This window comes from Mastacembelus armatus, chromosome 23, assembly GCF_900324485.2.
Source record: "Mastacembelus armatus chromosome 23, fMasArm1.2, whole genome shotgun sequence".
NCBI classification, from domain to species: Eukaryota; Metazoa; Chordata; class Actinopteri; order Synbranchiformes; family Mastacembelidae; genus Mastacembelus; species Mastacembelus armatus.
Genome location: NC_046655.1, coordinates 966628 through 992613, shown reverse-complemented (window position 1 = coordinate 992613; position 25986 = coordinate 966628). Strand labels below are relative to the sequence as shown.

The window sequence follows — 25986 nt, the reverse complement described above, 5'->3', positions numbered from 1 at the left end:
GGTGGCCCCCTCCATGATGTCATGGATTATGGACTATGTGACATCCGCACCGCAGCATGTCAGGCTGGGCAGATGTGTTTCTGGGACACTGGAATGCAGCACTGGGGCTCCACAGGGGACTGTTCTTGCTCATTTTCTGTTCACAGTCTACACATTGGACTCTAGGTATAACTCAGAGTCTTGCCACCTTCAGAAGTATTCTGATGATATGGCTGTTGTGGCATGTGTGTGGGCGATGGGAGGGGGAGTACAGGGAATAATGAATAATTAATTGTTCATCTTTGTTTTCTTAATGTGCTTTTATGTCTTATTTTAATTTACTTTGATTTAAATTTATTTTATGTTAAATGTCTTTGTTCTTAGATACTCTTTTCAATGCTTTTAATGTAATTATATGCCTTGTAAAGCACTTTGAATTGTGTAGTGTATGAATGGTGCTATACAAATAAATTTGCCTTGCCTTGCCTTGCCTTGCCTAGCGGAGGCCTTCACTGACTGGAGCAAGAAGAACTAGCTTTTCCTGAACACCACCAAGACTAAGGAGCTGGTGGTTGATTTTAGGAGAGCAAAAACATTATGCCAGTCAGTCTGCATTGATGGACAGGAGATAGAGACTGTGCAGACCTTCAAGTACCTAGGGGTGGTACTGGACGAAAAACTGGGGTGGTCTGCCAATGTGGATGCAGTGTACAGAAAAGGGCAGAGCCTCTTCTTCTTGAGACGGCTCAATGTCTGGAGTGAGTTCTACCACACTGTTACGGCAAGTACACTGTTCTATGCTGCTGTCTGTTGGGGGTGTGGGATTACGGACAGAGACTGTAGGTGCCTGGACAAACTGGTGAAAAAGGCCAGTTCTGTGCTAGGCAGGGTGCTGAACCCTCTAAGAACTGTGGTGGAGCAGCAGATGTGGAGGAAGCTGCTTTCTATATTGAACAATAATAAACACCCCCTCCACCACATACTGACTAAACTGCAGCTGCAGTGGGAGGCTCATCTCACTGTGCTGCAGACCCGAGAGGTTGAGGAGATCCTTTGTCCCCACACTTAGACTTTTTAATAGTAATTGTTGATATGTTATTTATGCTATTTATGTTTTATGTTATTAACTGAGTGCCTTTATCTGTTATTTATATGTCATACTTTATATTTTATAGTGAAATTTCTATGTTAAAGTTATAAGAGCTGCAGGACAATCTGAATTTCCCCCATAGGGGATGAATAAAGTATCTATCTATCTAGTAACTTGTGTTCCAAGTATACTTTGTATAGTTGGTTCACTGGAAGCTAGACGAACACAAAAAGAATGATGTTCATTGTGCTTTTGCCACTTAGTATTATTGCAAGTCATTATTCAAGAGGAGACACAATTTTACAGTGGCTAGTTGGGCAGTGGATGTAGATGGATGGATGGCTCCTCCTCTCCATTACCACATTCAGCATTGCTCTGTGATATGTAATGATAAATAATTCAATAATAATAATATCTGTTTAAAACAGGTTTTTATATTTCATTTTAATTTGCTTGTAGGGTTGCACCTGCATGGATATTGAACACGCTCAGAGGAGCACATCAATGTTGGAACACCAGAAGTTTAAAAAAAAAAAAAAAAAGTTGAAATAAAAAAAAAAAAAAAAACAACTCATTGACGCAGTCAGCAGTTTTCTACCACGCCAGCTCACGTCCCTTTGCTGCGGCGTTGGTATTGTTTTTAAAAAAAAAAAAAAAAAATATATGCTCATATTCTGCATGAGGCCTTGCATGAGGCGATTAAAACTCATAGTTCCACTGGGGAAAAATATGCGGAACGTGTCTTGGTCAATCATGGTGAATCATTGTATCTGTGTTTCACTGATGTGGGCTTTTATATGTTATCAGGCACGTTGATTGAACTAATTCTGATCTGGTTTTCTGAAACCGAAAACTCAGAGGTGCCGATGTCAGGGCCAGTCAACCCAGAGTTCAGGTTAACTTTAGAGTTTGTTGAACCTGCTTTCTGAAACAGGCGCCTGGTTATATCAGCAACTAAACTAACATTTTTCACCAAGTAAACCAGACAGAATTACCACACAAACTATCTATAATCCTTTCAGTTATCCTGTAAAGCAAACAGCCCCTCAGCAGCGACAGCTGAGGCTTGGGAGGATGGGATGGGGACTCTCAGACCATAACACTTGTTTACCCAAAAATAATTTTTATTTTTGAGATTTGTTGATAAATCTAGAATAGATTTTTTTTCAATTTCTTTTTATTTTTTGTTTGAATAATTTGTTCACAAGTTTAAACTGAGGAAATTAATCCCAATCTTTGGGAAAATTGGGAAATTACTGCACCCCCATTGTCCCCCAACTACTAAGTCACAGTGATTCTAATTCTTATAATATAAGAATATAATCTCATGAAATCAGTCAAGGAATTAAACATTGTGCATTTTTTACACTCTCACACACACCTGATTATGCATTTCCTTAATTTTCATATAAGACTTTTAAATCTATATATGGAACAGGTTTTCATGAAGGCAGCCATGTTGCTCCTGCTGTTGTTTCTATTTGGCTCCATTTCAGCCCCTCAATGCTCAAATATAGATAAGAAATATAGAAATTAATAATTAGATAAGGTGATGTTTTAAGGTGAAAACCACATGGCCTTATATCAAAAATCTATGTGTAATACTTTTAATATTGCAGCTGCTATTATGCACACAAGATGTATATTCCATCCATTCATGCATTATCTGCACCTGCTTATTCCTATTTTAGGGTCATAGGGATCTGCTGGAGCCTATCCCAGCTCTCTTTGGGTGAAAGGCAGGGGTACACCAAGGACTGGTCACCAGTTAGTGTATATTCAGTTAATTTAAATAACGTACAACAAAAGTGATTTGGGAACACATGGACCAATCGGTGCGTTGGTCCATGTGTTCCCAAATCATAGTTTGTTTTTAGCCCCAGGACAAACATGGGTTAAAGCAGATTACAGAGGGCCTCAGCCCATCAATGCTGCGGTCCAATCCGGACTCCAGTCCGTTATGATCCACTCCTCTGTCTTACATTCCGCTCTGTGAATGCAGCGCTGTGATTGGACGCTGGCTGCTTGTCAGGAAGAAAGCTCCTGTGCTGAGGCCGAAAACTCAGATACAACCAGGACATGGACGATACGGTCCTACATCAGTGGAAGGGATATATATACGTTGCTGGCTACTCGGCGGCTGTTTTTTAACCAGCAGAGCGTCAGCGGAGTACCAACCGAGTCTCCATGCTCCTGCTGTCGAGGCCGCGGTTCTGTTTCTGCCTCTCCGACTGTGCGTCGCTGGTCACAGTAATCCACAGCCGCTGCAGTGTATGAGACCGAAGCGGTGCTGTGGCGACGCAGCCACAAGCCTTGTCTGAGATTTAAAGTCTTTATCCAGCCTAGAGGAGACGTAACGGCACAGCTGTTATTGCTGCGTACAGGGGGCTAACGGCCGTGGCTGGCACACGGGATAAATACCCTCGACTTCAACTAGCTTACATGGAAGAAGTCAGCAGTGGACCATCGTATCGTTTTGCGCAAGAACTGTTATGACTGAGTGGAAGACAGCTTTCTCAGTGGGCTTTTCTACCGTGGATTTATTGAATTTAGACGCCCTGAAGGGAGCAGTTCGAAGCCCCTCTGCATCAGGTGAGTGGAATCCGCAGTTATCCACAGCACGTCGACCTTTCGGTACCTTACCAGAAAACCTGCCCCCCTGAATTCTTAACCGTTGTCACTTGTGATTATAACCTTAAGTCCTTGTGAGTAAATTTCCGTTACACCCACTAACATTACGTGTTAGTGGGTAAAAGCCCCCCCCCCCCCCCCCCACACACACACACTCTCCCCTTATTCAACCCAAAAAAAGAAGAAATTTTAGACTAGCCGTTTCTCAGTTGTCAGATGACTTAATGCTACCCAAGAGTTCTGCAAGAATTTTTTTACATTTAAATTACGTCTGATATACAAAACATCCATGTTAGGATCTGAGAAAGAAAGCTGTGTGACATTTACGTTCCTCATGCAGTCCACTGGGCTGTAAAACAGTTTATATAACATAACTGAGGTAGAAACTAAGTTATAATAGCTGCTTTCACCTGATGCACCTGGGGATGGGTTGGTTGTAGAACTGAGGCAGAAAGGTACGCTCCACGATGATGGCATGTATCCGCTGGAAGATTCCAGTTTATAGAAAATAGAGGAAAGCAGCAAACTGTCATATGTAGTGTTTTTGTTTGATCCTTGATTTTGTGGTTCTATTTTTAATAGCTCCTCTTTAAACCTTAAATATTCAGGTGTAAAAGGAACTACTGCAAACCTATTCAAAATTCCTCCTTCCCAGTGTGTAGAAAGTCAAAATGTGCACTCAACAAGTGCTCGTACAAGCACCCAAGCTTGTAAGCAAGCCTGTTGTGGCAACTTTAGTTTGCCTAGCCTTTGTTAAATTGCGTTTTCGTCTGAAAGACTCTAGAGTTCAATGTCACCTTTTTTTAAACTGATTCCTATGATGTGAAGAGAAGATGCCTATGAATTACATTAAACTTTAGTCTGCCTTCTGTATATTAAAATCTCTTATCTTCTGGCTGCAAAAGTCCTCCAAAGTAGTGTCATCTAGAGGTATTTTGCAACCTGCTTATACTACAATTTGTACAATCCATCACCGTAGGCCTGCCTTCCAGGATGCTCATCACACTGCAACCAAAAGGATTAGGGCCGCAACAAACAACTATTTTAATGGTCGATTAATCGGTCTATTATGTTTTCAATAGGGCTGTCATTCGATTACAATATTTCATTGCGATTTCGCATGATTGTTACGACTTAACTCGTGATTAATCTCAACTTAATCACACATTTTTATTTGTTTTAAATGTACCTCAAATTAATACTTTTCAAGTTTTTAATACTCTAATCAACATGGGCATGGACAAACATGGATGCTTTATGCAAATGTATGTTTATTATTAGTGAAACCACCCTAAACATACAGCATAAAGAATAGAGACATGTTTCAAAGACGGTAGATATGTTTTTCAAAGAACTTGTTCATGTCTATTAAACACATGGAAAAAAAGAACATAGAAAAAACACAAGTTCCCATTATTTCTCTTTCATTGCACTGAGTCAGTTGCCTGTTTACATTTTCAGATGACAGGGCAGCTCACTTTTTCTGAACAACATGCCCTGACAGTGAAAACACAAGGTATGGATGTGGCAGGTGTTGCTAAGTATCTGCAGACGTTGTTTAGTAAATTAATTTACTGTTCAGAAGACCTTTTTCTTTCTCCATTTCTGTTTGCTGCTGCTCTCTTAACTGTCTATGGCTGCATTTTCGATTTCTCCTACTACAGGCTAGGCCACGGGTAAAACAGGAAATGCACCCGTTAATAAAATTAGTGCCGTTAAAATGAGTTTGCGTTAATGCGTTAATTTTGACAGCCCTAGTTTTCAATTAATCAGATTTTAACAAAAGAATATCGAGAATAGGGCTGTGCAATTAATCAAATTTTGATTCCGGATCTCAAAGATAAAAAAAAAACGATGTAATTGAGAAAAAACGATTATTCCGTTTTTCAAATTATTTTGGCCTGCATTCTTAATGACGCACATGCGCACTTTCGCCCTTCAGAAGCCCAAACTCTCTCAGCCTATACAGTCAGTGAAACAAGTCGCGTATGTGGAATCTGGTGGCATTTAAAAATCAGCGTGAGTTAAGATGGCAGAAAGAGAGCAGCCACAGAAGTCTTTGGTCAACAAAAGACGAAGCAATTCCGTTGTTTGGTCACAGTTTGGATTCAAAGAGGCGGACGTGGATTAAAAACATTATGTGCAAGATTTGCTACACGGTGGTGTCCACACCGCTATTTATAAATTTTAATATATTTTATGTTATTTGTTTTAGGGAGAGGATTCATTGTTTTGTTCAATAAATGCAACATATTTCCAAAGTCAATGAGTAATCATATAAAATAATTGTGATTTCAATAATGACCAAAATAATCATGATTGACATTTTTTTTCCATAATTGAGCATCCCTACTAGAGAAGTCTGTTAACAGTCCTATGGATGTAGTAATTTTAGGTGTCACACTTTTTTACTGTGGTATATTTTCAGTGCCCTGGTGGTGGCTTTGTCATGAGTGGTTTTAATCCTGTGCCAAGCTAAAAAATTCAACATGCAGTACTTCTTTCTGCCACCAGGTGTCACAAAACTGGGTACAGGCATTGCTGTAGATAAAAAATTATAATATGTCACACCAGGTTTCATGTATCTAGACAAAGATCTATTACACATGGAGCATAGAGGAAGCGTTACCTCCTGTTCTTGTCTTTATTGTTTATTTATTATCTTGACTATAGACTACAATACTTTTACACTTGTTTAGGTCTTGTTTATCCCCAATGCCTTGCATTGTAGTCCACTTACTACTTATGGTTCACTTGAATCGAGCCAAGACCTATGTTTTTAGGCGAACCGGAGTTCACTACTTTGATCTGCGTGAATTATTTCATTTAACAGAAAACATTTCAAGCTTTCTAGCCATATATTTTTATTTTAATGAGGCAAGTATTTGTTGAGATTCAGGTTGTTTTATTTACGTGTCTGTGAAGAGAGAAGACAGAGAGCGCACCCTGTCTGCTTTCTTTATTTCACAAAAGCACAGCGTTTTGTTGTTATGAGGGTATGCAACTAAAACTAGACCCTTTTACAGATTCAAATGATATATTGTTTTTATCTGTACAATCACAATTGACGGAGTAATTTAAATTTGTTTCGGAGTTATCAGGAGAAGATGCCACAAAACGCGCCGGCGCGTTTGTCGACCCCAGAGGGTTAATATCGTTTAATAGTATTTAGGTTGTGCTGTATTCTCTTTTAATGTGTAATGGTCCCTCACAAGACTTTGTTTTGCCTTCTTCATCATACCTCTCCATTTCCCATGAGCAACTTCCTCCCCTGTTTTACTCCCCCAGTAGCTTGTCTGAACTGTAAATATGCTCTCTTGTAGTGTACAAGCTTTATAAGCTTGTGAGCACTTCGGGGAAGTCTTATGCTAAACAGTGTTTAATACATTTTTTAAATTGTGAAATTCTTTACCTGAATTAATCGATTAATGATGAAACATTAACATCCCTAAACCCTTCTCAAATTTACTTTGGTTACACTGTTATGGCCACTGGGTCGTTCCTCTTCACTCATCTGGGAAAGGGAGAGGGTTTGTTTCTGTGTGCCTCCGTATACTGTATGTTCTATGCTGGATATTATGTGACCATTCATGGTCACTGTTGGAGCATAGGGGTCATTGAATAAACAGCTGCCACTCCATCTAAAGCTACCGCCCTCCAGTTTTCTGTTTGTCTGGTTCTTGAACTGTCACACCATTCACATCTTCACTTTCTGCTTGTGCTACAATTTAAGGGGTCACCTGACATTGAAAGAGGCGATTGTGCTTCTAACATTAGCAGCCTGCCACTTTCCTCCAGGTTCTCACATTTTGATAGATGTTTATATATTAGTGTGTAGCGTATTTACACATTAACTCACACTCACTCACAGCTTACAATTTCGCAACTTCAGTAAAATAAACCAGTGCAGCTCAGGAGAAAAACTAAATTTATCACTTAATTTAAAGTTCATGTACTTTTTGCAAAGTTCTTTTTTCCCTTTTTTTTAATAGGGTCATGTAGCTATTGTTGACTACATGGACCTAGCAGGTATGGTGGCTAGTGATTGTGCTATTTGGTTTGGTGGCTGTGGAGTGTAGCTAACACCGTTAGGTTTGGTAGTTAACCGCGGTGCTAGTTGCGTGGGGACAGCTAACACAGGCTCTCCAAGCCAGCTCTGTGGTGAAGAGTAGGCTATCAGATGACCATGGTTCGTGCTAGTGTCCAGTGTCAGAGGTGTTAGTTCATTCAGTAGACAGTCAAGCTCAAAGAGGATTTTGAATAAGTGATGCTGCATCAATACGTCCTATAGAAGGGGAATGGGCTCCGCCTTGGCACAAGCGTCACGACTGGCAGCCAGTACTGGAGTAATGATATATAGGCTTCTGAGGAGAGTGCTGGGGAGCGTTCCTGATAGACACCAAAACCAAGAGAACGCAGTTCCATTGTGTTATACAATATACTTTTCATTGAAATGTTATTTGTTCATCTTTTCACACCATTAAGTTTGGGACGCTTGAGCAGTCTGTCCTCTGCTCTACATTACATATTACACCAACAAGCACATGAGTTATAAATTAAAAAGAAATGTTTACCAGCTTTTTCTAGGAAGTTATGAACATGTAAAAAGCAAAACTCAAATACAGCTCTGAAGTCTCAAAGATTAACTGTTTGTTTACTGACTGAAAAAATATGGCTTGTAAAATTCTCACCACCTGAGAAAGGCTGGCATGGACAGAAGTACAGATAACATTTTTTTAAATCAGGCTTTGGGTGGTTAGCAGTAAAGAGGAAGAGATGTACTTTCATGCTTGTGAAGTGTGGCAACTGGGTTAGTGTGTAGATGCAGCATGAATGGGGAGGTCTTAAGAGAATTGGCCCTGCTGTTGTCAGATCAACCAGTGAAAGTGAGACTAGAGTCTTTGTGCTGGTTCAGATGGAACTTGAAGTCATGCTCAGATGTGGCCACATTTTAAAACAACTATTGCTTCAGTGAGCTGAACCAATGTAATTCAATTTAATTTCAATTTATTTTATTTGTACAGTACCATATCACAATCCAATCATCTCAAGGCACTTTACACAAACAAAAACCCAACTCCTGGAGAGGAAAAACAGAAGAAACCTCCAGCAGAAGTGTGGTTTTAAATCCTATTCTGGGTTTTACAGCGAGCCAATAAAGATAAGCTAATATAGCAGTAGTTCTAGAGGTTTGTTTTATGTGTGAATTAAAGGACATATCTTGGTCAAAAATAACTCCAAGGTTTTTCACAGTAGTGCTGGAGGCCAAAGCTATGCTGAATTTAAAAGTACAAAGTTGCTGGTCTTCCAGGCCTTTATGTCTTTTAGATATGCCCCAAGTCTCTAACTGGTTTGTTTCATCAGTTTCATGGACAGCTAAGTGTCATATGCATAGCACCAGTGAAAGTCACTAACTTTGTGCTTTCTCTCTCCCCTAGTTTGTGCTCTCTTCCTCTCTCTCTCTGTCCTCTCTTTCTCTGTACCTTCTGCAGGTGTCCCTGGTCCTGGAGCTGTATATTGCTGATGTGCAGTTACTGGCCCCACCAACCTGTAGTGTCTATTTGTTGATTATTGTTGCTGTTCTTTTCTCTCTCCTCTATCCAATACATTAATACAGTGCTTCCTAATAACATTACCTAAAGGAAGCATGTTATAGAGTGAAGAGAATTGGTCCTAGCACAGAACCTTGTGGAACTCCGAAACAAAATTTTGTGTGTGAGTAGATTCATGAACATGAATAAATTAGAATCTGTCTGATAATTAAGATTGAAACCACTTAAACACTGTTCCTTTAATACCAATCACACGTTCTAGTCTCTGCACTTGTCCTCTTTGTGTCAAATGCAGCACTAAGATCTATCGACCACAGCATTTTATTACAGAGACGAGTCCATTGTCTGAGGCTAAAGTTAAGTCAGCTTCTGTCAGAAAGAAGCAGTCTTAACTAAGGTCTTACAGATGATTCGAGAGCTCCTGTAGTAGAAACTTCGTCTGTGGCAGCTATGGGGAGGATCTGATTAATTTTATCTTTAATCGTTATGATTTTATTTGTAAAGGAACTCATAAGGTCATTACTGCTGAGAGCTAAGAGAACGGTGAGCAAGCACTTGACCGTGGAGAGGAAAATCTCCCTTTGACAGAAGAAACCTCCAGCAGAACTGGGCTCATTTTGGGTGGCCATCGTCCTTGACTGGTTGGGGTGAGTGGATAGAGGAGAGAGAAAAGAATGGCAACGATAACCAACAAATTAATACTATGCGGGTTGGTGGAGCCAGTAGCTGGCCAGGACCAGGGATAACTGCAGAAAGTACAGAGAGCAGAGAAACAGAATGCACAAAATTAGTGACACATACAATTTGACAGCGCTGTGTCTATTCACTGTAACATTACGTTTTTCCCTCCAGTGATGGTGGGCGATATGGCCTAAAAAAATGTTTTTCTTTAACAAAAAATCTTATTTATGAGTGCTGCCGCAGTCTTATTCACTTCTTAGGACACAACATCACTCCCACTTGGCAGCATGCCTCTCTTTGAGGTTCTGCAGTAAATTGGTCGTACGGCCTTTGCTAGCAACAGACTTTAAACACACTTTGCAGTGGGGTGTTTGTCCTACGTCTGATGCTGCAAAACCGAACCATTTCCAAATTGTGTGACACTGCAGGGCTCCAAACTGCGACTAAAATGGTCGCATTTGCGACCAAATATGTTTATTTGCGAGTGAAATTTCTGCCAAGGTCGCCATTGGCGACAATACAAATTTACTCGCTTTGATTGTAAAATTTGCATCCTATGTGCATGTTTTATAACCAGTAGCCTATCGCTTCATTTGTTTTGTTAACGTCATGAAATGAGATGCTTTGTGTGAAAGTTTCACTGAGTGAAAGCACCAAAATATGAACGGGTAAAGCAAATATCACCTTTCCGTGCCAGAAAAAATGTCAAAGTGAAAAATATCTGACTTCTTTCTTCCTCATCTCTGTCAAGCACCAGCACGGATGACACACCTGCTAACAAAAAAGAGGCTCCAGCAGCTGTGCCAGCATGAGCGCGCTAGAGAAAGCCAGAGACACAGGGATTCATCTTTCCGCGTCAGTCAATGAACACCGTGCCGAAATTTCAAAACGTCCTGGATTCAGGAGTTTTCTTGGCTGAGGTATGATCATGAGACAAAAAATGTTTTGACTTTTGTTCAAGAGCGGGCAAAAAAATAGCAGGGAAAACGGGGTTCATTACAGGAACTAACTATTTCAAAAAAGAGACTGTGAGAAAACGTGCAGTTTCTTGTGCATGCGAGCTGTGGGATGAAAAAGAATGGAAGGAGTTAAAAATGAAATTTAACACAGCCTATATGATCGCAAGGGAAGAGCTGCGTTCAATAAGTTTAGTTAACATAATCTATAATCTATATTATAGTTTTTATGTGCATTGTTATGTGGCTCTTAAAAAAAATTATTTGGCGCCTGTTTTTTTTTTTTCTCCTATAGGAGCCAATGGCTCCTTAATTCATTTTTTTTGTTTGGAGCCCTGCATTGTGCCTTTCGTGCTCGCTGACATGCTTGCGTATCTCTAATATAGTGCGCGCACAGGGAGGGGCTGAGCCCAGAGGGAGATGTCAGCGGATGTTAACCCACAGGGGTCGACGAATGTGCCGGCGTGTTTTGTGGCATCTTCTCCTGATAACACGGAAACGAACTTAAATTATTTAATTATTAGAGCAATATATCATTCGCCTCTGTGAAAGGTCTAATTTTTATTTGTATACCCTTATAATAACAACAAAACGCTATGCTTTTGTAAAATAAAGAAAGCAGACAGGGTGTGCTCTCTGACTTCTGTGTCTTGTCATCTGTCTTCACAGACACGTAAATTAAAAACAACCAGAATCTCAGCGAATATTTGCCTCATAAAAATAAGAAATATATGGCTAGAAAGCTTGAAATGTCTTTGTTTCAATGAAACAATTCAAGTCGAAAACAAATTCTCTTTCAACCCTCTGGGGTCTGAGGGGGTTTTGGGGGCCTGGACAAATTTTGACATGTCCTGACATTTGTGCTTTTTTCAGTGTCTTTTAAACATATTAATGTCTAAAGTCTAATAACACTGTAATCAGCACAAAATTGGCTACAATAATATGTGAGCAGCAAGATTATACATGATAGTGTTGAGAAAAAAGTGTTTATGCATGGTTAGTGAAAAATTTTTTAGTCACTGAAATAAGACCATAAAACACAAACAGAACATTCGTTCACAAGACTTTGGAGACCTGCATGTTGTAGGCTAAAGTGTTTACTTCAGTGTTGTGAATGTCATCTTGTTCACACATTCACAGTAAACAATACACTAATTTAAATTTTCTAAGACACTTTTTGTCCAGAAAGCCCATATGCAAGAGGGTGTGTCTGAGGATGAATAGTCATGTGATTTACCTGAGAAGACAAAAGACGCACTGAACGACCAGAGAAAGACACGCATAATGAGCCTTTCAGTCAATGTAGATGGGAGGTGATTAGTGTAGCACAATACAAAACAATGAGGAGCCAAATGATCCTCATTTGAGTTAAAATCAGTGTTTTTACTCTGAGGACAAGCTAAACTATTTATCTCTGTGTGGAATATAAGAAGCGCTTCTTCACGTCCGTGACGCGCCATCATCCAAACGCGCAGAAAAAGTGAGTAAAGTCTATGATGTAGTTTGACGTTTTATGTCATTCCTCGGGGGTGTGCACATATTTACCTGGTTCACCTGAGATTATTTACATGTGAACAGAGTACAAGGCGGGACCTCATTACCTGTAATGAGGTGAGACAGGAAAAAACAGACTTCTCCTTACGTTCATACGGATTAAATCAAAAGTGATGATTTGTTTTCGACTTGAATTGTTTCATTGAAAAGAAAACATTTCAAGCTTTCTAGCCATATAATTCTTATTTTTATAAGCCAAGTATTCGCTGAGATTCTGGTTGTTTTATTTACATGTCTGTGAAGAGAAATGGCAGAGACAGAAAAAGTCAAGAGCGCACCCTGTCGGCTTTCTTTATTTTAAAAAAGCACAACGTTTTGTTTTTATTATGATGGTGTACAACTAAAACCAGACCCTTTACAGATTTGAATGATATATTTCTTTTATCTGTACAATCAGAATCGACTGAGTAATTTAAGTTTGTTTCGGCGTTATCTGGAAAAGATGCGTCACACTACAAGATGCATTTTGTTGGGGTTATTCAATTCAATTCAATTTTATTTGTATAGCGCCAAATCACAATACAAATCATCTCAAGGCACTTTACAAAAACTAAAACTAAAAACCCAACAATTCCCTTATGAGCAAGCACTTGGCGACAGTGGAGAGGAAAAAACTCCCTTTAAGGACAAAAGTTCAAATTGTTGCCATTGTGGAATTAGATCTGAAGATAGGAAGTTTATGTGAGAGGTCTGCTTCTCCAGCTGACCTCCATAACCTTATGACCCATGATGAACTGAAGTTTTATTGCACCCAAGTATCCTGTGTCTGGTTTTGTTCCCCACTATACAAATAAAGGACTGCTAAGTGAAACGAGTGAGAGAAGGGTGAAAGTCGCATGGGGAGAGAAGAAAGTCTCTTCTCTCCGTTTGCAACTGAGGCGTTTTCACTTGCAGACAGATACTTGGTACAAAGTTGTCGTGTGTTTCATTGCCTTCAGGGAAAAGAACCATGTCAGTGTAGCGTAAACCTGACACATTTCTTCGAAGTCTTGTAAACCAATGTTCTGTATGTGTTTTATGGCCTTATTTCAGTGACTTAAAAATTTTTGTTTTTCACTAACCATGCATAAATGCTGTTTCTCAAAAACACAATTATGTATAAACATGTTGCTCACATATTATTGTAGTCCGGTTTGTGCTGAGTACAGTGTTATCAGACTTTAGCCATTAATATGTTTAAAAGCAACTGAAAAAAGCAAAAATGTCAGGGCATGTCAAAACTTGTCCAAGCAAATTAAAAATGGAGCGGAAGCAGGTCTTTGCCTCTGATTGACTCTGTTTTGCATACATGGATGTGAATTTAAAATTAAAACCTGGGTACTCATGAACGACAGAACAGAGTGTAGTTTGGTAAAGTCTATGTTGTGTGTTGATGAGCTTCTCTTTCTTGTTATCTCCAGAGTTTTGCACACTGCTCTGATACTGTTAGTTTGAAGTATTCACAGAACCCACACCACAGCCACAGCCTCCAGTGAGTCCAGCTTCATTCCAGTCACTGAACCAGCATTTTGCACCAGTTTGTCAAGCCACCTTGAATCCTTCTGCTTTATGTTGCCTAACCAGCAGATTTCAGAATAAAACAAATTGCAGCATACCAGGGATATCTGAGACATAGCAAGTATCATTGTTCCTGCAGTTTTACACCAGACTCCCATAATTGCACAACTCACTTTTACATAAAGATCATAACAGTAATCTTTCTACATCAGATCTGTTTGATTTGGATGTTGTTACATTAATGGACAATTAATGGAGCTGTAAAAAGTTAATGTCCAGAGACATTAAAATTTAAATGAGAGCAGCAGTAAGAATTACAGAAAACATTTTAGCCCAGTGTAGAGACACACACACACACACACACACACACACACACACACACACACACACAAAAAGTACTGGAGCTGCTCATGGTACATCTTTGTTATAAGACAACTGTACAGTGGTGGTTATCATCTGTTACATAAACCAGTCAATACGGAAAATGCTGTGGATGAGCCCAATTAAAAATATTTTACTTTATGTCAGATCTGTCTAGTTAAAAACAATTGTCCTGTCAAAAATATTGCATAATCTGAAAAAATCGTGGCACTTGAGTTTTGCGTATTTTGTTTTTTTCCCTCTCTATTTCACATGGCAACTTTAGCTTGTTAGCTCCACTGAGAAGTGTTAATGCAACCATTGACGGTTAATGCATTTTTAATTGGTTAAAGTCTCACCTGCAATCAATTTGACTAATCGTTAACCTCCCTAATATAGACCATTTATGATGCATGTTTGTACACTGCTTAGAAATGTTAAAGGTTTATTGTTTTGCTTCCCTGATTCTATAGAACAGGTTGGCTCTGGCTGTTGTTAGCCTGCAGTGTCACCGGCCCTAAAGGCTGCGTCCCGAGCCCTCAGGAGCCTGTGAACCTCTCGTGTCATCCATGGCTTATGGTTGGCACAAACGGTAATGGTTTTGCTGTGTGTGACATCATCTATGCACTTTGTGATGTATGACGTGACAGCCTCCTTGTATTTTCCAATATCTGTGTGGCTTTGTAAGTGGCAGCCTGTTTGAAAATGTGCCAATTGTTGAAGCAGTCTTTTAGGGCGAACTGGCCCCTTCTGCCCACACACGTACCTCCTCTCACCCTAGGTCTGTATGCAGTGTCTCAGCATTATGGTAATGTGGTCAGAGACTCCCAGGGGGAGTGGGGAGGCCTTGTATGCTCCTTTAGAGTTTGTGTAGACCAAGTTGAATGTGTTGTTTTCTCTAGTAGGGAAATCCACATGCTGCTGCAGTGTGATGAGAAAAGCCTTTAAATCTGTCCCCAGCAGAGATGAGGAATCCATCTGGGTCTGCTGTCTGTTGTTCACTGATGGCCTGATGGAGTTCGCCGAGTGCCTTGCGCCTGTCAAAAGAGGACTTGCTGGTGTGTTTTGGATCATTGTCCTGCTGCATAACCTAAATGTGCTTGAGCTTGAGGTCTACTCTTCCAGCATAATGTAATAACTCTTGGAGGAGCTTGGAGGAGACCGAAATCTAGGGGTTTAGTCTGTTGGTCTAGTTGGTATATATAGACAGAGTTTAGCAATTAAAGGAATCTTAGTATTGAACATATCCGACATACTGTATATTTAATACTCTCTCCAAAAATGCTGTATTTTTGGAAATTGCCAGTGATATGTCCTTTTATCACCTGGGATGTTAACAGACATATAATGAAGTTTAACAGGAGTTATATAGGTCCTCATTAACCATTCATATTTAAGTTACTTAATATTTAAAGAGAATATAGATATATTTTTAATGGTAAATCAGGGATGGACGCTTGTTCAATGTCCACCCAAACTGTAGATGGTGTTGTACGGAAATAATGTAATGCTGAAGTCATCTAGGCATAATACCATCTAAAATTGGGAAGCTGAAGCCCTCCCCTTTCAAAAAGTAAATATAATAACTTAAAGCAAAGTCAAGCTTTTCTGTCATTCCAAATAAATTGGGCAAGTTGTTTAAGTTTGTCATATAACATGTTTGGTATGGACAATGGAAGTGTTTAAAAATAGTATGTAAATATGGGTAGAATAGACAATTTTATTATTTTAATTTGTCTGATTGTTATCATGGATATTGGTGAATTTGACCACTTTTGCAGTACCTCAATAGTTTTGTCCATTAGGGGGTCATAATTTATCAGGATTATTTTACTAAAATTGGGAGTGATTTTGACACCTAAATAACCAAAATCATCTATAGTTATCATGAATGGGGTTATTTCTTTCTTCCTTATTAAGAAACAATAATACTGACTTGGAATTATTAATTTTATATCCAGACAATTCTCCAAAATGTTCAATTAATCTCATCATATTAGGAATACTGCTGTTCAGATATGTCAGAAAAAATATAACATCTCAATTAAGAGATACGATGATCCTTCCACCCAATTGTAATACCTGATATTCCTGTATGGGCTCTTACTGCCATAGCTAAGGGTTCGACTGCCAACACAAAACAGTGTGGAGAGAGGGTGCCCTTGACGGGTAGATTGTTGTAAATGAAAAGGTTTGAGATGGTGTTATTAGTTAATACAGTGAGTATAACGGAACGGAAAGTATTCAGACCCCTTTAAATTTTTCACTCTTTGTGTCATTGCAGCCATTTGCCAAAATCAAAAAAGTTCATTTTATTTCTCATTAATGTACACTCAGCACCCCATCTTGACAGAAAAAACCAGAAATGTAGAAATTTTTGCAAATTTATTAAAAAAGAAAAACTGAAATATCACATGGTCATAAGTATTCAGACCCTGTGCTCAGTATTGAGTACAAGCACCCTTTTGAGCTAGTACAGCCATGAGTCTTCTTGGGAATGATGCAACAAGTTTTTCACACCTGGATTTGGGGATCCTCTGCCATTCTTCCTTGCAGATCCTCTCCAGTTCTGTCAGGTTGGATGGTGAACGTTGGTGGACAGCCATTTTCAGGTCTCTCCAGAGATGCTCAATTGGGTTTAGGTCAGGGCTCTGGCTGGGCCAGTCAAGAACGGTCACACAGTTGTTCCGAAGCCACTCCTTTATTTTAGCTGTGTGCTTAGGGTCATTGTCCTGTTGAAAGGTGAACCTTCGGCCCAGTCTGAGGTCCTGAGCACTCTGGAAGAGGTTTTCTTCCAGGATATCTCTGTACTTGGCCACATTCATCTTTCCTTCAATTGCAACCAGTCGTCCTGTCCCTGCAGCTGAAAAACACCCCCACAACATGATGATCCCACCACCATGTTTCACTGTAGGGATTGTATTGGACAGGTGATGAGCAGTGCCTGGTTTTCTCCACACATACCACTTAGAATTAACGCCAAAAAGTTCGATCTTGGTCTCATCAGACCAGAGAATCTTATTTCTCATAGTCTGGGAGTCCATGTGTTTTTTGGCAAACTCTGTGCAGGCTTTCATATGTCTTGCACTGAGGAGAGGCTTCCGTCGGGCCACTCTGCCATAAAGCCCCGACTGGTGGAGGGCTGCAGTGATAGTTGACTTTGTGGAACTTTCTCCCATCTCCCTACTGCATCTCTGGTGCTCAGCCACAGTGATCTTTGGGTTCTTCTTTACCTCTCTCATCAAGGCTCTTCTCCCACGATTGCTCAGTTTGGCTGGACGGCCAGGTCTAGGAAGAGTTCTGGTCGTCCCAAACTTTTTCCATTTGAGGATTATGGAGGCCACTGTGCTCTTAGGAACCTTGAGTGCTGCAGAAATTCTTTTGTAACCTTGGCCAGATCTGTGCCTTGCCACAGTTCTGTCTCTGAGCTCCTTGGGCAGTTCCTTCGACCTCATGATTCTCATTTGCTCTGACATGCACTGTGAGCTGTAAGGTCTTATATAGACAGGTGTGTGCCTTTCCTAATCAAGTCCAATCAGTTTAATTAAACACAGCTGGACTCCAATGAAGGAGCAGAACCATCTCAAGGAGGATCAGAAGAAATGGACAGCATGTGAGTTAAATATGAGTGTCACTGCAAAGGGTCTGAATACTTATGACCATGTGATATTTCAGTTTTTCTTTTTTAATAAATTTGCAAAAATTTCTACATTTCTGTTTTTTTCTGTCAAGATGGGGTGCTGAGTGTACATTAATGAGAAATAAAATGAACTTTTTTGATTTTGGCAAATGGCTGCAATGACACAAAGAGTGAAAAATTTAAAGGGGTCTGAATACTTTCCGTACCCACTGTATCTCAACAGCTGGGTTTTTGTATAGAAGTCGAATCCACTTGAGATCAGTTTTGCCTAATTCAAACCTTGGAAGCACTTCAAAAAGATTCTATCCTGTCAAATGCTTGACATGCATCTACAGATAGCATTGCTGTCTTTTTCAGTCTCTCTCATATAGTATATTCAAGACCCTTCTAATATTATGATATCCTTGTCTATTTTTGTATAAAGCCTTGTTGATCATCAGCAATTAATTGGGGAAGACCTTCAAGAAAGCACTTTACAAAGTATTTTTCTCTCACATCCCATTAATCCTTTTCTGTCAAATTCGTTTAAGTTCTTGTTTTAGTTATATAAACTCATAATAGCAACAAAACGCTGTGCTTTTGTAAAAATCTTGTTCACTCATTCACAGATAACAATACACTGATTTAAATTTTCACTTTTTGTTTAGTAAAGACATGCAGGAAGGTGTGTCTGATCATAAATAGTCGTGATTTACCTGAGAAGACAAAAATCCACATAATGAGCCTTTCAGTCAATAAAAGACTTATTCGTCAGGAATTATATCCTCCGCTGGTTCTCTGGAATGTGGCTGAGAGGGAATTATTGCAATACAAAGCAATGCAATGCAGATGCAAACGTTCGTCATCTGAGTTATCGTGCCATCATCCAAACACACAGAAAAAGTAAGTCAATTCTATGATGAAGCTTGACGTGTTATGCCATTTCTCAGGGGCGTGTACAGAACTAACTGGTTCACCTCAGATTATTTCCATATGAACAGTGCGCTCAGTGCAAGGCGGGATCACATTAGGTATAATGAGGTGAGATAGGAGAAACCGTCCCGTTCCTTACGTTTATACAGATTAAATAAAAAGTGATGTTTTTTTGAATTCGAACTTGAATTGTTTCATTTAAAAGAAAACATTTCAAGCTTTCTGGCCATATATTTATTTTTATGAGGCAAGTATTCGCTGAGATTCAGGTTATTTTATTTACGTGTCTGTGAAGAGAGATGAGAGAGACAGAGAAGATGGAGAGCGCACCCTGTCTGCTTTCTTTATTTTACAAAAGCACTGCGTTTTGTTATTGTTATGAGTGTATACAACTAAAACTAGACCCTTTACAGATTCGAATGATAATTGCTCTTATCTGTACAATTAAAACTGACGGAGTAATTTTTGTTTCAGCATTATCAGGAGAAGATGCCACAAAACGCACCGGTGTGTTCGTTGACCCCTGAGGGTCAAAATATGGTCAACCATCCTGTTGTTCAAACATCGTAGCATCAAGAAACAAATACTTATAGTAAGATAAGTGTAAGGATATATGTAAACAATTGAACAGAATAAAACATTTTCCTAACAATACATAATTCCTACTGTACATCTCGATCATCCACTGTATTCTACAGCTGATCAAATATTTCTCCAACGTGTTGGTGTAACTCCACAGTTCACTTGCTCTTGTAGAATTATTCAGCTTCTTGTGGTGTTGCAAAAAGGTGAATCTTGCAGTTGTGTAGCACTCTCAGCTTGCAAGGTTTATATTGGAAACCACGGAACATGTTGATACCAACAAATAGTTTTCGTAACTGGGTTAAATTCCCCATCGGATCTGTACTGTCTTAACTGAGAGATCCGGCGGGAAGGATATCTTGACCCCATCATGCATGATGTTACACCGCCTTGATTCATGGTAGACAAATTCCTTCTGAAACTTCAAGAAATGGATGAGGATTGCTCTGTTTTGGTTGTGCTTCCTGGATGCTAGTGTGCTTTGCACTCGTTCTAAAGTGAACGATTTTTCCAGACTCAGCTCCAGCCATTCTGCTAACAAATTCTTATAAATTCGAGGAGTGTTTTCTGGCCTTCTGTGCCATAGAGACGGAGGTTTTTCCTTCTACCTTGGTTCTCCAGATCATCTGTCTTTGATTCAAGATAAGCGATTCATTTGATGTATGAGTCAAGCGCAGCTTCTGTTTTTTCAAGTGTCTTTTCCGTATCATGAATGTGGCCTCTTCGATACATGTTGCATTGGAAGAAACATCTAATTTTTCATCTGACGCTTTTCTTTCTAATGCAGCCACTGAGCTCGCCATATCGGTCAGATGGATATCAGTATTATGCAACTTTGTTTCAATTTCTGCTCGAAGCGATTTCAGTCCATTTAAAACCTTGGCTAAGCTATCCATTTTGTTAGCTTCCACTTCACTTGATACACTTACCGAAGTTTTCACGCTGGTCATACACCCTTGAGTGAAAATGTCGCACTGTTTAGTCATGGCTGGTTTTGACGTGTCAACACCAATGTTGTGCTAAAAGATTGGCCGCGTATAATAAGGGCTTTTATCTTAAATTGTGTACGGTTACTCAGAGCTTCTCCATTAAGCCACCATCTTGGTCCTGGCCCGGTGACCTGCCCCTGATGTGCTCATATTAAATACACTGAGTTCAAAGCGATTACAAATTTTTATTTATTTATTTTTTGCACTCTAAAGAATAGATTGCAGCTCTCTCTAAGTTTTGCATAGCCCAAAAAAATTGAGAATAATTTTGGTGTAGGAGCAATTTAAAGGTAAATTCTTCATTATGAAAACATAAGTTATAGTTTTCCTTTGTACCTTTATTGTGGATATAACAAAGATATTTCCTAAAAATGTTATATTATTTCTTTTATAAATTCACTAACTTCTTTATGGACAAGCCTGGCAATTGGATACTCAACCGAATGTACCATTCTTAATTCTTAAGCATTGCTTAAATATCCCAAGTCTCTTGAAAGTTAACATTTTGTGCCAATTTTCCTTATCTTCTCCCACTTCACCCTCATCTGAAAAAGTATCTTCCAGCTTCTGATTGACTGAACACACCAGATCAAGGTAATCAACAGTGGGGCAGTAGAGCAGAAGTAAATGAAAAGCAAGCCAGAGGAGTGACCCTCGAGGAACATGGGTTGGCCAACTCTGCTCTAAATAGACTTGCATCATATCTTAGTGTACAGCACTAGCATACGCCAGGATGATGCCTTAGGTTATCAAACGGGCTCTTGTTGGAGATACCTACATAAATGACTGTGCTTACAGCACAGCCAAAGGTACTGAATGGCTTAACATTTCATGGTAGATCTACCACAGATGTTGGCGTTTTTAAATCCTGACTTAAAACTTACTTTTTCTCTATTGCATTTATTAGATTTTGATATTATCTGTTGATTATCATCTGTATCTGTTTTAACCCTGTTTATCTCACATTTTATACTATTCTATCTTTTAAACTGTCTACTGCATTTTGCTTTGTTTATCTACAGTATTTTGGTCAAATCAGTGTTGTATTTAAATTGCTATATAAATAAATTTTACTTTCATTTGATTTCTTATGTTGTAGCTATTGTGTCTATGGGTCATGCAAACAATGTTAGACTTGCTGCCTCTGTTGTAGTTGTAATCTTAAAGGGTTTGTTCTGGTGTACTGTATTTTGAGGTTATTTTTAATCATACATATTGCATGTGGTATTTGTTGGGACATGCATTACACCTGTGTCCCCCCGAGTTGTTTTATTTGAAGAGATCAGTCAGTAGCCTATTGAAGATTCTATACTTTTGTTTCCACAGCAAAACAGATTACATGAGCAAATACAGTCAGATATATCTGGAGTTCTGTGACACTATTTCTAATGCATGTAGCCACAGAACTGAAAACAAGGAAACACACAGTGGTTATATAGTCTGATTACGCCCTTCTCAACTGTAACTCTTGCTGCTCAGCTCGTTCCCATATATGGCCTTTACATCAGTGTATGCTCAATAATATTTCACCTCCTATATATGGTCTCTACACCAGTATATGCTCAGTAATATTTCACTTCCCGTACATGGTCTTTACACCAGTGGTTACAATAATTCAATCTTTTATTTTTGACCTCTCACATATCTTTTGGACCAGGTCTCTCTTTAGGAATTTGTGGCCGCTCATGTTTTTACCACTTTTTTGTTGAAACATCCCTGAATTATCCTTTAATTGCTGTGAAATGGGCATTCGAGATATAGCTTCCATCTTGATGATACCACTAATCATCACCAATCAAGGTGCTTTTTGAATTTGGTTTGAGATAGATGAAATCTAATTACTGCATCAGGAAAAGCTCCCAGGTAGACCTCCTCTGAGCAGTAAGCTGATTTGCATGAAAAGTAGCATATATCCCACTTTACCCTAATGCTGAAGATTTGTGTGAATTTACACCAGCCTTTACATGCTTATAAAGCTTCAGTGACATACATATTGAAGAAGCTCTTTTGCATGGCAGTGGAAGTTTCTCCCTACTGTGATTGAATACTAATGGGGCGTACAAGCAGGAACCATGTAGATCACAGTACACGCTGTGCTCCTGTCAGGATAATGTGGATTGTTTTGACCTGTGGCCTTTCTTGATTATCATTCTCTTAATCTTCATAATTCTGCTCTACTAAGTGGCCATTTACACATATTCAATCATGCTCAGTGTTTTTTGTTTAATCGCTTCTTGTTCTGTTCAAATTTTAGAGATGATGAAAAACTAGGCCCCTTTTCTCCTCCTCAGTCATCCGAATGGATATGGTGGAGTCACATTCTACCCCTGGTATCATCACAGTCACAGTTCTCTACAGCACAAAAAGACTTTTCAAGCTACATATTTTTTCGTTCCTTCCTACTGCATGATAGGGAGTCATTATATGTCTTATAAAATTAAGAAACGGACAAGGTTCTTAGTTTTCACCTAGTGAAACTGGTGGCTGAGTGCTCTCAAATACCCTTGAGTTAATATTACCTTGTTACCACTGGACAGTGTCAATACATTTTGTTTTATTCTTATCTTTGTTCATTGTTGTATTTCACTGGGAAGCCAAGATGTTCCCAAACAGTAGACCACAATGATAACTAGGTGTCTCCTAGCTTTGGCATCTTAGTTGCTTTGGCCATGACGTTTGCTAGCCAGAGGCTTGGCTAAGCTAAGCATGTTGTGTTTGTTTATTGTGCTCCAGTCTACCACTTAATGCATTTGTAGTGGAATTCAGACCTGAGTTTAACAAACTTAACCCTGAACTCTGAGCTGATTAACCCCAAGATGAGAAACTGACTTTTCAGTTACAGAATAGTAGCTCAGAATTAGTTTAACCACCTCTCAGTTGATTACCTAAGTTAACCAGCAGCATGAGGACAATAAAAAGGCATGCTCAATGGAGCTCAGATACAAAAGTCATTATGTAAGTAGAAAAAGAGGTCCATGTTCTTCCCACAAGTGGAATCAATTTAAAGTGCAATATAAATACAGTTACAGTTTTCATCAGATATTTCGTGGATATAAAATTGGTCTAACAAATGTAAGATATTGAAAAACAGTTACATTATGCACAGTATGTATCACAGTAGGTTATAGTTGAAAAAGTGGTGGGATGTGACTTTTTCAAAGTTTATATTCATTCAGGTGCAATCCAATGGACAAAAAGGACCTGACATTGTACAGACAGGTAAGGTATAGGCTACTGTATAGGCTCATTATTATAACCTCACTTGGTTTAAGCATATTCAGCACATTAAAGAAATCAAACATTATTCAGTGGTTTTATTTGAACATGAAGTGGCTTTTATTCCAAGCCACAATGCAGTTCAAACACGTAGGCTACAATTCACCTGTAACTCATTACAATCCTCCTCAACATTATATCTTTAACTTTATTTTCAGCATGCTAAATTTAAAAACAAAATGTTCTTATAGGCTGAACCTAAGTACTGAACCTATAGATTTTATTCTGAACTGAGAATAAATCGACGCTTTACACGTGAAGAAAGATTGCTGTCCTTACACTGACTAATTGATTTATAAAAAGTAAAAAAAAAAAAAGGTAAATAATTGGCTACTGCCTAATTGGATTTTTATCTGCTTCTCTGACGCAAACTTCTGAAAATAAATGTGCTCTCATTAGCACTGTGATAAGAACTGTATGAATAAGGACATGAAGCAGTCTGTCTGACAGCTACTGCAGACTCTGCAGGAGGGAGGAGACACAGAAACTCAGAGCAAATCTGCCAGCGACTAGGTTAGTTTCACAGAGTAAGTTGTTGTTGTAACTGGGTTTAAATGATCTGATTCATGCAAGAGTTTCCCTAAACTCAGGGGTAAATTACTATGAGTTTTCACTAAACCCACTTTCTGGATTACCCCTCCTGAAAAGTCTTGCACATGCAAAACAAGTCTGCTGTTAAATACTACTAAAGATTCTGCTCTAAGTCCTTTACCAAAGTGGACTATAACAAAGATGGCCATCTCTGTGTATCTATGCAGACAGTAGTGTAACAGGTTATCACAGGTCACAGTGGATTGCAAATGTGCCTATTCTAAAACCTCTCATAAAGTACACTTGTCTTCAACTGAAACAATTTCATATTTGCTCCGAAAGGAGAAGTATGTTTTTCTTGGCATGCTGTGTCTATGGTAGCCATGCGGATAGTTTTTGCTTGATATCTGTCTCTGAGCATTAGCATATATACAAAAAACTAAATATGCTGTTTCACATAGTATTTAGATGGTGTTTTGTGATACTAGACCACACTTACAAGTCAATATTATTTGCCAGTGCTTTCCAAAACCATTACAAATCACTGTAACAGAAACCAGCAGGTGGTTGACTCTTCTCAAATATCTTGTCATAATGGTGGGTTGCACAACAAAGTCTGATGTTTTGTTGACCCATTCAATCCAACCTTAGTTAAATGAGATGAGGTGAGATAAACTTTATTCACCCCCAAAAGAAAATTCACATTGTCTTGTAGTCAGTGGTAAGAGTTTAGTACAACCTGATGGCAGTGGGGATGAAGGATTTCCTGTATTGTTCCATTCTGCAGCGCAGTAAGGTGAGTCTTCCTGCATCAAGATGCTGCAGTTGCTTCTGTGGTCCATCAGGATGTTGTGAAGGGGATGGTCACTGTGTTCCAGGATGGCCTACTCTACTTTTTTCTGTGTGCATCTCTCCTCCAGTGAGTCCAACCTCATTGCAGTCACTCAACCAGCTTTTTGCACCAGTTTGTCCAGCTGCCTTGCATCCTTCTGCTTTATGCTCCCTTCCCAGCAGATTGCAACATAAAACAGCACACTTACTACCATGCATCCATTCATCCATTATCTATACCCGATTATTCCTATTTAGGCTCACAGGGATCTGCTGGAGCCTATCCCAGCTCTCTTTGGGTGAAATGCAGGGGTACATCCTGGACAGGTCATCAGTCCATCACAGGACCACATAGAAACTAACAACCACACATGGTCACACTCACTCCTATGGGAAATTTATCACCAATCAGCCTGACATACATGTCTTTGGACTGTGGAAGGAAACCAGAGTACTCGGAGAAAACCCACACAACCATGGGAAGAACATGCAAAGTCCGTACAGATAGGCCCCTTGCCGGGTTTCGAATCAGGAAACCTCCTTGCTGTGAGTCAACAGTGCTAACCACTCATCCACTGTGTTGCCTACTTGCTACCATAGTTTGGTAAAACATGTGCAGTATCCTGCTGCAGACGTCAAAGGTCTTAGGAGAAAAAGCCGTCTCTACCCTGTTTTATATAGTACATCTGTGTGACCAGTGGATCAGTCCTTAATGTCCACCTATATATTGGCTATATTAGGCTGCCAACACTTCAGTGTCCACACCACAGATGTTGACTGGATAAGGAGGGTATTTAGACCTTCGAATATCCACTACCATTTTTTGGTTTTAGAGGTGTTCAGTAGGGGGCACCAGAAATATTTTTATAGGGTTTTTGCACTCCTTTTTTGTCCATTCTGCTTTGATGATTTTCAGTTAGGTTTT

At 39.3% G+C, this 25986-nt stretch overlaps 1 protein-coding gene across 1 annotated transcript in view; it reads left to right on the top strand.

Annotated features, from left to right (window-relative positions):
* Nucleotides 1–3092: 3092 nt before the first annotated feature.
* Nucleotides 3093–25986, top strand: part of large1 (LARGE xylosyl- and glucuronyltransferase 1) — a 107302-nt gene continuing 84408 nt past the window's right edge. Inside the window, exons 1-2 of the mRNA XM_026326798.1 lie at nt 3093–3661; nt 10685–10853. Coding sequence (XP_026182583.1) covers nt 10797–10853 — 57 coding nt within the window. The 5' untranslated portion in view covers nt 3093–3661; nt 10685–10796. The remainder of the gene's footprint in view (nt 3662–10684; nt 10854–25986) is intronic.